Source organism: Silurus aristotelis (genome assembly GCF_946808225.1).
Source record: "Silurus aristotelis genome assembly, chromosome: 21".
In the NCBI taxonomy this organism is placed as follows: domain Eukaryota; kingdom Metazoa; phylum Chordata; class Actinopteri; order Siluriformes; family Siluridae; genus Silurus; species Silurus aristotelis.
The window spans coordinates 7,032,632-7,047,993 of NC_139594.1; the positions used below are offsets into that span (position 1 = coordinate 7,032,632).

The 15,362-nt window shown below is 40.1% G+C and overlaps 1 protein-coding gene across 1 annotated transcript in view; it reads right to left on the reverse strand.

Moving 5' to 3' along the window:
- Positions 1–12,021, reverse strand: part of hs3st2 (heparan sulfate (glucosamine) 3-O-sulfotransferase 2) — a 35,068-nt gene extending 23,047 nt beyond the window's left edge. Inside the window, exon 1 of the mRNA XM_083524551.1 lies at positions 10,398–12,021. Within this exon, the coding sequence (XP_083380677.1) occupies positions 10,398–10,948 (551 nt within the window). The 5' untranslated portion in view covers positions 10,949–12,021. The remainder of the gene's footprint in view (positions 1–10,397) is intronic.
- Positions 12,022–15,362: the final 3,341 nt, after the last annotated feature.

Genomic DNA, 15,362 nt, shown 5'->3' on the forward strand with positions numbered 1-15,362 from the left:
ATGAAATATTTTATGAATATTGATGCTTCTGCTAGAGATGATGACTGTGGCAGCAGTGAAAGGAGACTTATTAAATTATGTTTATTGGGTTTCTTGCTGTAGTAACTGCATTCATTTTTCGGCATTAGACACCATGCACCATTACAATGTGGTTCTGTTTAATATTGATGGTTTCTATAGCCATGGAATCACAATGATTGTATTAAGAGCTCTGCTGATTCTGGTAGGACACCACTGAAAGCCTAGGTGTGAAATGCACAGCCCATTTCTTCTTAAAGTAACATAATTGCTCTCAGGCATTATTTCTTTTAAAATCATTTATTTATATAATTTCTTATATCTTTAAACTAAATCTTTAATATGCACACTTACAAGTTAATTGTAATAAGGCTTGTGTGTTTAAATAGGTGATAGCTGAAGCCAGACCTATTTTCTTTACATAAAAAAACAAAGTATAAGACCATTTTGCAATTCCATTACATTTATATCATTGAATAGATATGACTGTCTAACCCTGTTCCAGCAGAGGTAGTACAGTCAAGTCAAGTCAAGTTTATTTGTATAGCGCTTTTGACAACAGACATTGTCTCAAAGCAGCTTTACACAAATCAACAGTTAAGGTGAATGGTGTGAATTTGTCCCTGATGAGCAGCCGTGGCGACTGTGGCAAGGAAAAACTCCCTTAGATGTTATGAGGAAGAAACCTTGAGAGGAACCAGACTCAAAAGGGGAACCCATCCTCATTTGGGTGGCATCAAGGGTTTGATCATTAATCTACAGCAAAAAAACATTCCAAATGCTTGATGAGAAGGAAGGGCAGACAGTGACTTGGCTGTTCGACACTTCGTTCCACTACACGGGTGCAAGGAGAGAGAGGAGTCTTGATGCATTTCTTCCTTGTACCATCTATATTTCATCTACATTATAAAAGTTAAAAGAAACTCGGAAGACAGTAGACCCAGTTGTGAACTTTCTTACAGAGTCGCTTTCAAAGTCTCTTTCCACTCATCTATACTTTTTTTTTCATATCAAAACCACAACATCAGACACCATCCACATTACCACAGAGCCACACCGAGCATTGCATTGAACGATCACAAATAATCCAGGACAGAGTGTACGCCCTTGCTCTCAACACAAACAAAGGAGCACATGAAGACAACAAGCTTGCGAGGCTGGTACGTGTCCTCTGGGCATCGGTGGAACACTGTTACTGTAGGGTTTACTTTTTCACTGCTATTGGTGACAGACATAAGAAATGTTTGAGTCACTTTGTGAAATTCTCAGTACAATTTAATTAATGTTTTGTTTAGACCTGAAATAGTTACCACTCTGTGTTTTACTACATATTTAATACATTGCTATGTTATTTCTAGGGAATATCCTGTAGTGCACACTGTATAGGGTGCAGCACTGCTTCTGTTTAATGTCCAACATCTGTACACCAAGGGTCATCAATGAGAGTTTACCCAGACACAAACTTTTGTCAAGCAAATGCTGTTTGGCTCAGACTACCACACAGCTGAACCAATTAACTAAACATTTTAAAAAATCATACACTTTAACACACACTCTTGAAGCTCTTATCCAAAATCAACATTTCCTCACTGCTTATGCATATCACGTGTTAGCAATGGTACATTTATTGGGATTTTAATAATTGACTTAAAACAAACATCAATTGTGTGCAAAAATGTACATAAGTAAAACTCAACATAACATTTTTGCTACACTCACAAATGATTTAAAATTTAGTTTACATGCAGCATGCATATGCTGATTAAAACTAACTAAATAAATTAATTACCAGATGCATTTATTTTCCAAGAAATCTTGCCAAAAATTGGAAAAGGAAAAAAGTACAATAAACCTCTTACCTCTATATATATTAAACAATATATAATGTAATTGCAATTCGGGGTTAAAAACCCAATGGGTGCTTGTTGGGATTTGAACCCACTCATCTGCCAATCAGAAGTCTAACTAAACCACTGAGCTACCACTTCCTTTATAGACTAATGTACCATTGTGGATGACATTTCCATTCATTGGTGCATTGCGGAGAATTGCTCAAGTGGCAGATGTCACTGGAGAGGTGGGGTTTCCAGAATTAAAGTGCCATGCTGGAAGTGGAAATAGATAGGAGAGGTGTAGGGTGTGAAGAGGAGTGAAGGGTTTTGTGATTGAACCCAGTCTGTATAAAGGTTTTGGTAGTTTAAATGCTTGGCTTGTTATTGGCTTCTCTTTTATATATTACCCTCGTCACAGTACAACACTACCTTTGGCCTGCTGTCCACACTGTTCCTAAGTGCGCTGTGTGGACAGGTAGATTGGGTGTGGCTCTATGTTCCCACCTATAGTGTTCCTCTGTCTAGACACACTAGGGTATTTAGGATAGGTGAGCTTGTATATAGGTAGTTTGTTCTTTTCTTTTCTTTGCCACAAACACAGAGTTTACCTTCGCTATTAACCTCTGTACTGTTCCCCTTCCATTGATCCTTGCTGTTAAATTCTTCATATCTTGTTGTGTATATAGTCCTTCTTATGATTATTGTAAATTTGTATTCTACATGGTAAACAAAACCACTACTAGGTCACGTTTATGTTCTCTTCCTCCAGATACAAAAACATGTTACACCTCTTTACCCTAGATGTAAAAAGGTGAACATAACAGTATGCAAAGCAGAATAATGTATTTACAACAATAGAGAATTTACAGCACATTGCAGCATCGGGTATTTAGTGTTGGCACTAAATTTATAGTACAGCATTAAAAGATATCCTGGCAAACACAACTGACTGCAACATTGGTTCTAAACTCCATGTCTAATTTGACTTAATTTATGAAGTTATGGATTTATTTCAATCAATAAGCTATTTAAACTCGGTTGCATAATCTGCATATCAAAGTTCAGTGAAGCACTACAAATGCTAGCATTCGAAGCAGATCTTCTAAGGTTTACATTTCTTCTTTTATTTTTGGTGTCAATTCACACACACTACGGAGCATTTGTTGGATACACACCGTTTCTTTTCCCCAAGGAAAATACATTGTGTAAATGTTCCTATGAGGATCTAATTAATGAATCCATTAGTAACCAATTTGATAAACAAGGCCCATTATTGGAAGTACATTCAGCAGATGTACACACTACATAGTGTAGCTAGTGTACAACAATTGTAGACATATTCAGCTCATATACATTACAGGACATTGTAAGATGAGTGCAAAACTCAGGACAGTGCAGTGCTGTCTGTGTACTACTGACTAAAGAAAGGATTATCAACAATATCAAGCATAAAAGGAGCAAAAATAAAGAGCATAAATACTTAAAGAATAGTCCTTCAGCAGGATCATTGCACCATTATTGTTTGATCATTGATGTTTGGGAAAAGTTTGATTGGTCCAGGTGTATGTTGTAACGTATCTGTGTGAATAACATTTTCTTCTGAAAAAAAAGCTGTTTTGAGTCAACTGGGAGCGCTAATAAATAAATAGATAAATAAATAAATAAATAAATACAAGCCTTGTACCTTTTGCTTTGCTGTCCTTAATCTCATATGGAGTTTTACCAAATCTTATGTAACGCAGTATCCCAGAGCCTTATGTTATTCTTAGACCGTAGCTTATTAACAACTTCAGTGCACCTTTAGTTTTAAGTTATAGCAGAAATAATTGTAAAGAAGTTAAAGAATGGGTTTGAAGAATTGGACATTCATTTTCAATTTTACATGAAGGACTCGAGGGAAAAATATAATCGAGAAACATTAACATCAATTTCAGTGTTTCCTTGTATTTACTGTAATATGTTCTGTTTTTGCGTTCTTTTCTTCACCAGAGGCTGAACTGAGTATCGTCCTGTATTTTGTCCAGTCTAGAACACTGAATTTATTTGTGATGTCACACTGTACAGTACTGGCATTAAATCAGAAACACAGGGCTTTAACAAGCAGTAGTTTTGCTAAATATGTTTAGGGCTATATATCTCTCCACTCATTGGAACCTCAATGTACTGCAAGAAAGAGTTATTGACAGTACACTCAGGCTGACACAAATACAAGTTTGTTCGAATCTGATTAACTTTTTTAGATGCAATTCATAAGATAGGATAAGATATACTGTATATTATAGATAGGACATTTAAAAGAAAGGCTGTAGTAAATCATAGGCGCTCTTTTAAAATTGAGAAGAAAACCATTTTGAAAAGCCACAAAAACCTCTAATCCTGAGGTGTAGGAGTATCAAAAAGCCACATTAGGTGCAGGAGTAGTTTCCATTTCTGTAAGCCAAGAACAGAAATCTGAGGCAAGTATAGACAGAAAAAGGGCCATTTTTTCCTAATCTTCAACTGTGCAGTTTGGGTGAGTCTGTGCTCAAGACTGCCTCTGATATCTGTTCTTGCCTGACAGGAGTAAAAACGTGTGGTTCTTGGCAGTTGTAGGTTCACCATTTTGTCCAGAGTTGCTTTTTCTGCTCACCATGATATTAAAGAGTGATTATGTGAGTTTTTATATCTTTCTTGTGCTTTCTGCTTGGACCAAACTGACCTAATAAAATTGTTTCAGCCTATAGACCTCCATACAGAGGATGTTCTTTGTTTTGAGCACCATTTACTGTGTGTAAACAATAGAAACTGCTGTGGGTGGAAATCCCAGGAGATCAGGTGTTTCTGAATTACTCAAACCAGCCCTTCTGGAACTAACAACAATACCATTTTACAGAGATTCTTATGTTTGTTTAGAGTGTACAGGTGTTACTTATAAAGTGGCCAATGAGTGCATACACACATTAAGTGGAAAAAAAGGAAAAAGTAAGATTGCATATTTAAAAAAAAAATAAGGAAGGAAAACATCATTTCTGACAAAGTCGAAAAGTATCAATAGAGATATGCCTCCAGTTTTCACTACTAATTCCTCTTCACATAATTGCGCCATTCTTTTTTCCATCCGACACTTGGCCTAACAGCACTCACTGTTTTCAATCTAATAGCTAATGACAGCAGTGTTTTTTTTTTGCTGTTCACATGTGTATGTTTTGGTTCTGCTGTCATACTCTAATGATGCCACCTGTGTACTCACACACACACACACACACACACACACACACACACACACACACACACACACACACACACACACACACACACACACACACACACACACACACACACACACACACAATGTGCAAGAGCTGTTATGCCTAAAGTATATGTTGTTAGACATGTCAGTGGGTCTTATTCACTATTTCAGCTTTTCTTCCTATTCTTCATAATTAAAAAATATGCTATTTACAAATAAATAAATAAGCAAAAAAAGCATTAAATAAAAATATCATAAATCATGGGTTTGTCCCAAACACATGGGACAATGAGATGGCAGGGCAGAACGGTTCAGGCAATATAGTTAGTTCAATAAAAAAATGCATATTTTGGACATTCTTTTCCTTTATCTATAATGTACTCACTAGGATAGTGAATTTCTTCAGGCTCCATGCAAATATGACAGCATCCATATAGTGGAAATGGAAATATGGAAACAGTGTGAATATACTGAAATCTAGCTAGTAATCTATCGAGTCTTTCCAATCATTCTTTCCTATCATTCTTTACCATTTAGATTTTGAAATAGTCTTGTTTATGTTGTTCTTTAGATAAACTGTCTACTGAGATCAAAGCAAATTTGTGGAAATTAGTTTCAAAAGTAGATAGAATCATCTAAGATTTGCAGAAAATATCAGCTACATTTGCAGATGTCCAGGATGTTTTCACGGGGCATTTTGTTGCCGTTTTAAAATGGACCGGTTTTATATATAGAAATGTCAATAATCTCCATCGTCAATACTGCATGACAAAACAATAAGCAAGAACAAGACTAAACTAAACATTTTTCTCTGTAGGTTGCTGCTTGTTGGTCCAACAAACTCATCATTTTTAATCATTTCTATCATGACACAGCTGTGTGCGAGTGTGGGTGTAGAGAGACAGAAAGATATACTGAGCCATCTGCGCTGAAATAGGAAGCAAATGAGTGACAATAAACAACATTTCAGTAGCCACAGTAGTGTTCGGTTCCTAATAATGCAATAGTCTGTGTCTGTTTGTAAGAGAATCACCAGAATTGCTCTTGCTGTTTTTATTGTATGGATGTAGAGTCAAACTGGAAAATTATCCAGTCGATATATATATTTTTTCATGTAATTTCAGCCAAAAAATTAACCGTATTTTTCGGACTATAAGCCGCTACTTTTCCCCCATGTTTTGAACCCCACGGCTTAAACAACGAAGCGGCTAATTTATTAATTTTTCCTGGGTTTTTCCTGGTTTCACAAACTTCAAGCCAAAAAACTGAACCCCATAACTTTAGACCAATTAAATTTCCAAATGGAAACGAAAAAAACGCACCTCACCTGTGTTCTGAGCTGCACGGCATCGGGAGAAAAAACTTCCATCGGGTGATTTTTAAAAGCACGACGATGCCAAAAGATAAACTTCCGAGAGAAATAGTTGTGAAAGGAAGGAGAAAGACAGTGAACAATGACTTTCTTGGTCGGCTACTGTTTAGATACAAGCAGTTGTAACGTGTTGAGTGAAGGGAAGGCTCGCTTCTGGCAGGCTATTCCCAAAATACCACTATGCTCCTAAAGAAAGCGCAACATATTTCACACGTTACACCGTGTGTAACGTGTCTTTCGCTAAAGCCTGTGTAAAGTACATTAGTGTAGCGGCTTATAGACAGGTGCGGCTTATTTATGTTAAAAATACAAATATTTGTAAAATTCAGTGGGTGCGGCTTATATATGGGTGCGCTTTATAGTCCGGAAATTACGGTAAATGCTCTGTACTGTAGTCTTACATAATATGATAAATTAATCTTAAATCTTTTAATTCAATAGATATACAGTCTGTTCCTTGCTTAGGAAAAGAGTGGGGAAAAAAATGATGGCAGATGAAAATTCCTTTCATTTTTCTGACAGAGCTCTTTGGATGGCCTGTTACATCACAGACCCGTAGGCTGCACATTATCCAATGAGGTTTTCATTAATTATGGCAGTGTTTTAGATGAATTTTTCATAAAGCAGAAAGCTATATATGTAAATCGCACTCTTTTAGCTAGGACTCATCAGTTCAACCAAACCTTTCACACGGTTTACTTGCTTCTTTAGAGTTTATTTTCTCCCCTTCCCCCCTCTGCTTAAGACTCGGATGCAAAGCTGCAGAAAATAATGGGAACATTAGCATGGCGTAATGAGAGGCAGACTGGCTTCAGTCATTGCGAGGTAGAAATGCAAATGCCTGGCAGGGCCACCTGAAAGCGTGCGAGCCATGCATTAATGTTTGTACTTTACTTAATGCCTGAGCTCGGAGCGCCACATTCATGAGATGCACAGTTTCTGACAGTTTCATTATGTGTTTAGGTGCTGCACTAACAATCTTATGATAATGCCGCATGTGTGCACAGTGTTTGTCACAATTGAAATGTATCCAGCGAGTTTACTGCGATGTGTTTGTTCTTTTTCAGGGTTGTGGACTTGGCGTTACAGCTGCACAATATTATGCTACTGCACCATAATTGCTGTATATTAGAAGTATGATAGGCTTCTTTTTGATGACATAGACGCAATTAGTTCAAGCCCTAATGAGTCATTTGAGCTAAAACAAAACAAATCAAGTGCTATCGTTATATATCCACAAGAGAGTAGTACTGGTTGAATTACAGTAATCTCACCATCTTCCAGGCTTTGACTCAGATCTGGAATTCCCATTAGTGAAGGTGGCAAGCTCAGTCATTTGTTCCAGAAAGTATATGTAGTTCTTTTATTTTTTTCTTCATGCTAAATGAGCTTCGCCCAACTTTCTGTCCTTGTCAGCCTCCCTGACTGCAGCATTTCTCCCCTGCCTCCTCCTCCTCCGAGCCAATTAACGCAAGACTAGGATGAAATTCAGGGCCTGAAGCAAATGTTAAAAGGCTTTTCTCACAATTTGAGCACTTTTTATATTTTTTTCAAAAATCTACTTGAAGGGCATGAATAAAAATCAATAAACGCATGATGCCCTTTTAAGTTTTTTCATTATAGCATTACTTATTTTTTATTTCATAAACCAGTGGAAAGAATAAACCTTTGGAAAACTGTGGTCATAAATGTTTCTCCATGAGGCAGAAAGGCAGGTGTTGCATGCACAAAAATGCAAATAATGAATGAAATTAGTCTTTTTTTTTTCAGCTATTCTGGAAATACAGTCAAAGATTGAAGCTTTTGTTCGTAACTCAACAATTAACCAAATAGGCCTTGTGACGTATTCTGGCTCATTATTTCAGAAAGTAGCAGTGGCAGGGAGCACGGCTTATAGGTGAGCCCCATGAACACCGTTCCGGACTTCACGCTCTGAATTCAACGGACGTCATTAACTAGACTGGAGGAAAATGTGTAACAAGATTGAAACACATTGTTAGGGAACTTTTGTGAGGAACTTTTGACTTAATCGACCAATCATCTTTCATTACTTATAGCCTTTATCGCAAGATGTCACAAGCTCAAAAAAAATTGCTTTCAGGGACAATTAGAGGAACTGTTTCAATGTCTTGGCCTCTGTGGCATTTTAATTAACCAGTCTGCAAATAGTATTGATAGCTTTTGAGTGTCTGTGTGTGTGTTTGTATGTTACAATTTGTGTGTGTGTGTGTGTGTGTGTGTGTGTGTGTGTGTGTGTGTTTATTCCTGAAACAGGAGGTGGTAAAGGTGTCATAAGAATGTGGAGTACCTGAAAAAAACAGGGTATTGATTAGAGCATTTTTAGAAAGCACAATCCAAGTATAAGAACAGAACACAGGATACAGGAATGGGTGATGCTGCAAAACAAAAACAGAAAAAAAAAAACCCCATCATTTTGCTGAATTCTTTCCTGCAATACATCTGTGAAAAAATGTATTATGTAAGAAACAAGAACCCATCGATCCACCTATAGTAATAGAACGTATTTCTGATGAGCACAATATTCTCAGGTTGTATCTTTTTTGAATGACAATATCATATTTTCAGTATATTGTTGAGCATATCTATTATTTGGCAGCATACAGTGTATTTTGCAACTCGTAACACCCAGGCCGAGATGGAGCCTCATTTTTTACACTTGATGCATTGATGTTTTATTTCATTTTTTTAAATGCCACTGAAAAGTGCATTTCCTGTTTTTCAGCCACCATTGCATCCCGGCTCATTCATTTGTGTCTTAATTACATGGTATGGCAGATTTCTTTTTGGTTTTTTGGATCTTGACGCTGATTACTGCACCCTACATACACACACGTTCCTCAGCGCATTTATCTTTCTTAGTGCAGCAGATTAGAGGTTAGAAAAGTGGCCCCTGTTGTACCTCAGACTGTGTTCCTGACTGAATGTCCTTTATCAGGTGAACAGACTCGTTTCTCTTTGGTGTAAACCGAAGACTCCGATGGATTCAAATGCTCGCAAGGCCTTTGTCTGCCGGCTATGATGTATGTGTAATTACTGAGCTCTGAGCCATGGGTAGCACTGCTTGTGGGAGGTCTGATACACTCTCGCAGTGTATCTGCTTTCCCTAGCCTCATATACCACACACCCATAGCAGGCTCAGCTACCAGCCCGATGGCTCCCGAAGGTGCACTTCGATGGCCATCCATCACAAACGGGCTTAGAAGCTTCCAAGGCTGTGTGGAGCTTCATGTACAGGAAGTTTACTATGTGTGCAAAAACAGTTATCTTCCTCCCGACAGCAAACGCCACAATCCTATTGACAATTATTTCACCTTGACTCCGTGGCAGACATGTCCTCTTTTTTCTGTAATGATTATAATCCAATTCTCTCTTCACCTCTGTTTAGGTCGTGGTTCTTTTTCTGCTCATGCATTTCTAACCATTTATATGCACATGAAATGCCTTCATGTTAATTTTTCAGAAAAAGAATCCCTTTCCTTTATCTTGACATAGACCTTTTATATACATATATAACTATGTATCTTTTAACCTGGAAATCTGCTTGTCTAGGTTGAGGGGGAAAAAAATTATATATATATATATATATATATATATATATATATATATATATATATATATATATATATATATATATATATATATATATGTATATATATATATATAAACTACAACAATTTGGTAGCAGTTTAGAGTGTATAAATCCATATGCAATTAAAAAAGGTTGTGCGTTATTTTATGAGCTGAACATGTCAGGTTTCTGCAGACTTTTCTGGTGTAGAGAACAAAACAACCCTCTGTAATTAAAAGGCATATTAAGAGTTTTACGCGTGAGTTAAAAACAAAACAAGCAAGCATGAAAACATGCCCTGCACGTGTTTATTTACAGGGAGAGTTTGAGTCAGTTCACGTGCTCCTGCGCGCTTACCTGTACCAGTCCATGCCTCTGTCATAGTTCCGGTCGAAGAAGTGCGGCTCGGTGCCGAGCGCACGCACATCCGGGTGGATGCGGATGAACTCCAGCACGGCGCGCGTGCCGCCCTTCTTGACGCCCACGATCAGCGCGTTGGGCAGCTTCTTGTTTCCGTAGCGCTGCGCGCTCGCGGCGGACGCGTTGGCCGGTTTGGAGCGCGCCGACTCGGCGCCGCGCGCCCGTGACCCCCGCGCGCTGGGCTCCTCGCTCCGGTTCACGGCTGGATGCAGCGGAGCCGCCGTGGCTCCGTGTTCACCCCGGCTCGAGTTCGCCTCCGCGCACGCGGCCGACCTCTGCAGCAGCTTTGTGGCGCCGGCGCTGCCGTGTCCGCGCGCGCACCGGCGCTCCTCGAATCGGCTGCCTGGCATGACCGGAGCCGAGCAGAACAGCACGCTGTAGCACACGTACGTGAAGGACAGCGAGAGCGTGAAGATGAACATGAACCTGCTGCTGAACTTGGAGCTGGAGGACGGCGCCGCGCGGCTGGACACAACCCTAAAGGCCATTTCTCCATAGGTTAAAGCGCAGCATGCTTTCAGCTCTCGAGTTGCTCTTTGATCCTCGCGCGCCACGTTTTCTCCACAGAGGAAACCCCGAGCGCGCGACAGAGGCACCTTAACTTAAATCTCATTCTGCAAGCCAGGTCAAAATCAAAACCTCTCCAAAGTGAAGCGCTTCAAACTCAGGGAGTCTTGCGCGCGCGCACACACACACACACACACACACACGCTCACACACACGCTGCGCTACGGGAACAGGTCTACTTTAAGTGTGCACGCAGGAGAACCCGGTTCTGCTCGTGCACTTTTAAACGCGAACTGCAGTCGTGTGCGATACTCCCCGTGCACGACCGCACGCGCCGTCCCGCTGCGCATAATAATCCACACGACCCGCGCCGAGGACCGCTAAACATCCCGAATTTAAAACCATAATTCTCCTTCAAAGTTTCCCAGAACATCTCGTCCCAAAGCGGTGGCGCTTCCTCTGGCTTCCCCGGTCTCCTCCAAAGTTGTTCGTAGGGGCTCTGACACGCGCCCGCCGCCTGGCACGCGCTTAAAGACGACGCCTGACGTCACGTCGTGTTCGCGGATTCCTCGCGCGTTTGTCAGGTTTTTTTTTTGAAGATGAACACTGTGCACGTGTCCTGAGATCTTACACCAAACTACATTCACTTCATCAGACACTGAGATGCCTTACTGAAGAAGGCGCCTTTATTTAATTTTGAATCTCCACCTTCAGTAAGGTTTGTGTGTGTCTGTGTGTGTGTCTGTTTGTGCGTGTGTGTGTGTGTGTGTAAGAGAGAGAGGGAGAGAGAGAGAGAGAGAGAGAGAGACAGACAACAAACTCTCTTCCTGCAGACAATCTATGTGGGAGTAGAAGAAAGTATTGGAAAGGACATGTACTGTAAGGTGAAAGATACTCAAAAGAATCACCCCTTTCTATTTGTCTGTGTCTCTGTCTGTCAGTCTGTCTGTCTGTCCGTCTGTATGTCTGCCTATGTCTCTCGCTCTCGCTCTCTCTTTCTCTGTATGTTTGTCTGTCTGCCCCATCTCTATTTGTCTGTTTCTCTGTCTGTAGGTTTTTGTCTCCCCCCCTTTCTGCCTGTTTCTCTGTTTCTCTGTTTCTCTGTTTCTCTGTTTCTCTGTTTCTCTGTCTGTCTGTCTGTCTGTCTGTCTGTCTGTCTGTCTGTCTGTCTGTCTGTCTGTCGCCCTCTCTGTCTGCCTCTCTCTCTCCCTCTCTCTCTCTCTCTCTCTCTCTCTCTCTCTTGATTTGTCTGTCTGCCTAGCTCTCTTTCTCTCACTTCTTTGTCTGTCTGTCTGTCTGTCTGTCTGTCTGTCTGTCTGTCTGTCTGTCTGTCTGTCTGTCTGTCTGTTTCTCTCTCTTTCTCTCCTTCTCACTCTTTCTTCCTCTCTTGCTCTCTCTGTTTTCGTCAGCACAGTCCTCAAAATATCAAAACCAACAAGCCTCAAGACCCTTTAATCCTCCTGATCTAATCTGCAGCTCTTCCACAGGATTGTAGTATTTGGTTCGAGTAGCTTTAGAGGTGACAGGTCTCGTGTCCCTGTGGAAAGAGTATATCAGATGAGGCTTAAGCATCCCTAAAACAAGATTTTTTATGTTTAGAGGTCTGAAGCATGCAGCCTCGAGGTATGAGGCTAAGAGCAGATGCTCCTTATTAAGCTCCACTTCAGCGTGTCCATTTTTAGTCACCATGATGGCAAGAGACTACTTGGGCCTGATGTCAAATTCATGGCACCTCAACTGACTTGTTGAGCAAGCACTTCTGAGTGAGTTGTTTTTTACTAGGAGTCTGAAAAAAGCACTGAATGTGCAGATTATATTAAAATATATTATATAAAATATAAATTATATATGAAACTTAAAATGTGCATGAAGCTGGATATTTGAATATCTTCAGGTCATTTTGTTTCTATCAATTTCCATGTCAAATATTCCAGCTTTTTCTTTCCCCTTATATCTTAACATGGCATACAAAGCCCAAATGATGCAAGAGGAAAAGTGGGGGAGAAAAAAAAAAAAAAAAGAGAAAGAAAGAAACTTAATTTTTCTCCAATTAGCCAGGCCCCATACAGTCTGTCTCTCTAATCAGCAAAACCTTACTGTGAGTCTGCTATTAGTGTAATGTAATCAGAGACGAGATCAATTGGGTTAACAGTTGCCATCAAGATAAAACTGCTACAATTAATGGGCTTTCATTAACCTTTTCATCCTGGTAAGACTAGAAAGCCTCGTCTCCAAACGCTCCCGGCGCCGCTCTCAAGGGTACGCACAAAGGTTAGCGGTTTTGGCGCTTAGCACGGTGTGTGGGACTTAAATAAACCTGGTTCCGTCTGGAGCTGTCAGACGGAGAAAAAAAAACAGGTGTCGTAGATGTATGATGTCAGCGTCGGTATTCTGGCTGCAGTGCAATTTACCTCTTTTTTACGACTTGCAATTAACTTCCTCCTGCACATAATGGGACGTTGTTACTTTGTGATTTAAATCTATGTATCTGTGTTTGAGGAAGAGAGAGAGAGAGAGAGAGAGAGAGAGAGAGAGAGAGAGAGAGAGAGAGAGAGAGAGAGAGAGTACTGCAGTCTCTATAGTCACTTCATTCTCTGTCTCAGCTGGTCAGAATAACTTGATGTGCACTCAAGTTCCACTGAATGACTGTTGTCTAAATGATATTTAATGTCTCTTGTAGCTGAAAGCTGACAGCTAGTGCTAAAATGTGCCTACACTGCAGGAATTTCCAGAAATGCATATTTCTATAGGACAGAACACAATTATAATATTGGGTATGTCTTAACTTGTAGCCAGTAGTATACCCCAGCTCACAAGAAGGTATCTTGGTATGATCCACATTTCAAACTAGATCTCGTTTTTTTTTTTTTTTTTTTGGAATGAAGTAGTTAAAATATTGGATAGCAAATCAGAAGGTTGTGATTTCAAATCTCAGCACCACCAAGCTTCCTCAGCTGGGCCATTAAGCAAGGCCCCCAATCCCCAAATGCTCAGTTGTATGAACAGGAAAGTTATATGTCGACCTGAATAAGGATGCCTGCCAAATATAATGAATGTAAATGCTACGTAATAATCACAAAGCTACTGTACCACCTCCCCCTAATAGCTTAAGGCATTTGGTTTTAGATCTGGGGGTTGTGGGTTCGAGTTGGCTGCCAGGCTGGCACTCTTAACCCCCCATCAGTGCTCAGTTTTGGGTTTGGGGATAAAGTACTCTGCCATGGTCCCAAGCCCAGCTGCAAATGAGGAGGGTGGGTGTTGGGCTAGCAACCCGACCCTGTTACATAATCGATACATTAATGGCAAGTAAGAATACTAAATAAATAAATTCATAATAAAAATTAGACATTATTTACTCAGAGGTGTTGGACTATATTTTGGATTTTATTTGTTGAAAGTTTTCCCATATGGATCCATATAGGTTTTCTTTCAAAATCATGCCGATAGTTGTGTACTGGCTGCTCAAATTTGCCTCTAGGTGTGAATGGATTTGTGTGTTTGATAGATGCTGTGATAGACCGGCGTCAAATCCAGGATGTATTCCTGCCCCTCGGGTCTAGTGCTCCTGGGATTAGCTCGGTATCCACACTGACCCTGACAAGGATAAATCAGTGACTAAGGATATAGAGTATATGAATATATTCCTTTCATTTTTCTTTTCAAACTGCATGTAACTCAGGTAATGTAAGAGTGTTGTGGAATAAACACCTCCTCCACTCTCAGTGTTCCAGAGTATAGCCTTTTTTTGGCCCATCAAAGTAAAAAAGCTTCATCTAACCAGCTTATCTCATTAACACCTGCATTTTGCTGCTCTCCCGAGCCTTTATCACTCAGCCTCAGAGAAACAGAGTTATAAAGATGGATGCTCCTTGTGTTACTTCTTCAGGCAGGCTGAGAACTGAGAATCCTACCTTCAGGCTTGAGTCGCAGTAGTGTGGCCGTTTGTTACTCTGAATTTGGTTGTCATGCTATCGTTCAGCTGTAATTCGATTACAGACCCCACCAGCCTGCAAAATTACTTGCCTAAAAGACAGACAAATATCCACATAGATCTCATCGGGCTAAGAAAAAAGTGCAAAACTATTCATTCTGGAATCATCCCGTTGACATGCCTGTCTTTGGCAAAGGAAGCTAAATGCTACAGATATGTATTCATTTGTGTGGTTTATGGCCTCCGTTTCTACCTCTTCTCCTGTGACCAAATTAATATCGCCGACAACAGACTCAAACCAAAGGCCATTGAACAGCAGGTCATTTCTTCCCCTGCCAACAAGCCACTGGGCTAATTGTTACTGACATTTCGCCTGTGTTGTTCAAATCCGAACTGTTTTGATGCATCGATCCCTAATGTTGTTCACAAGGAGGGAACATGAGCTAGAAATGTCACCCTTTTTG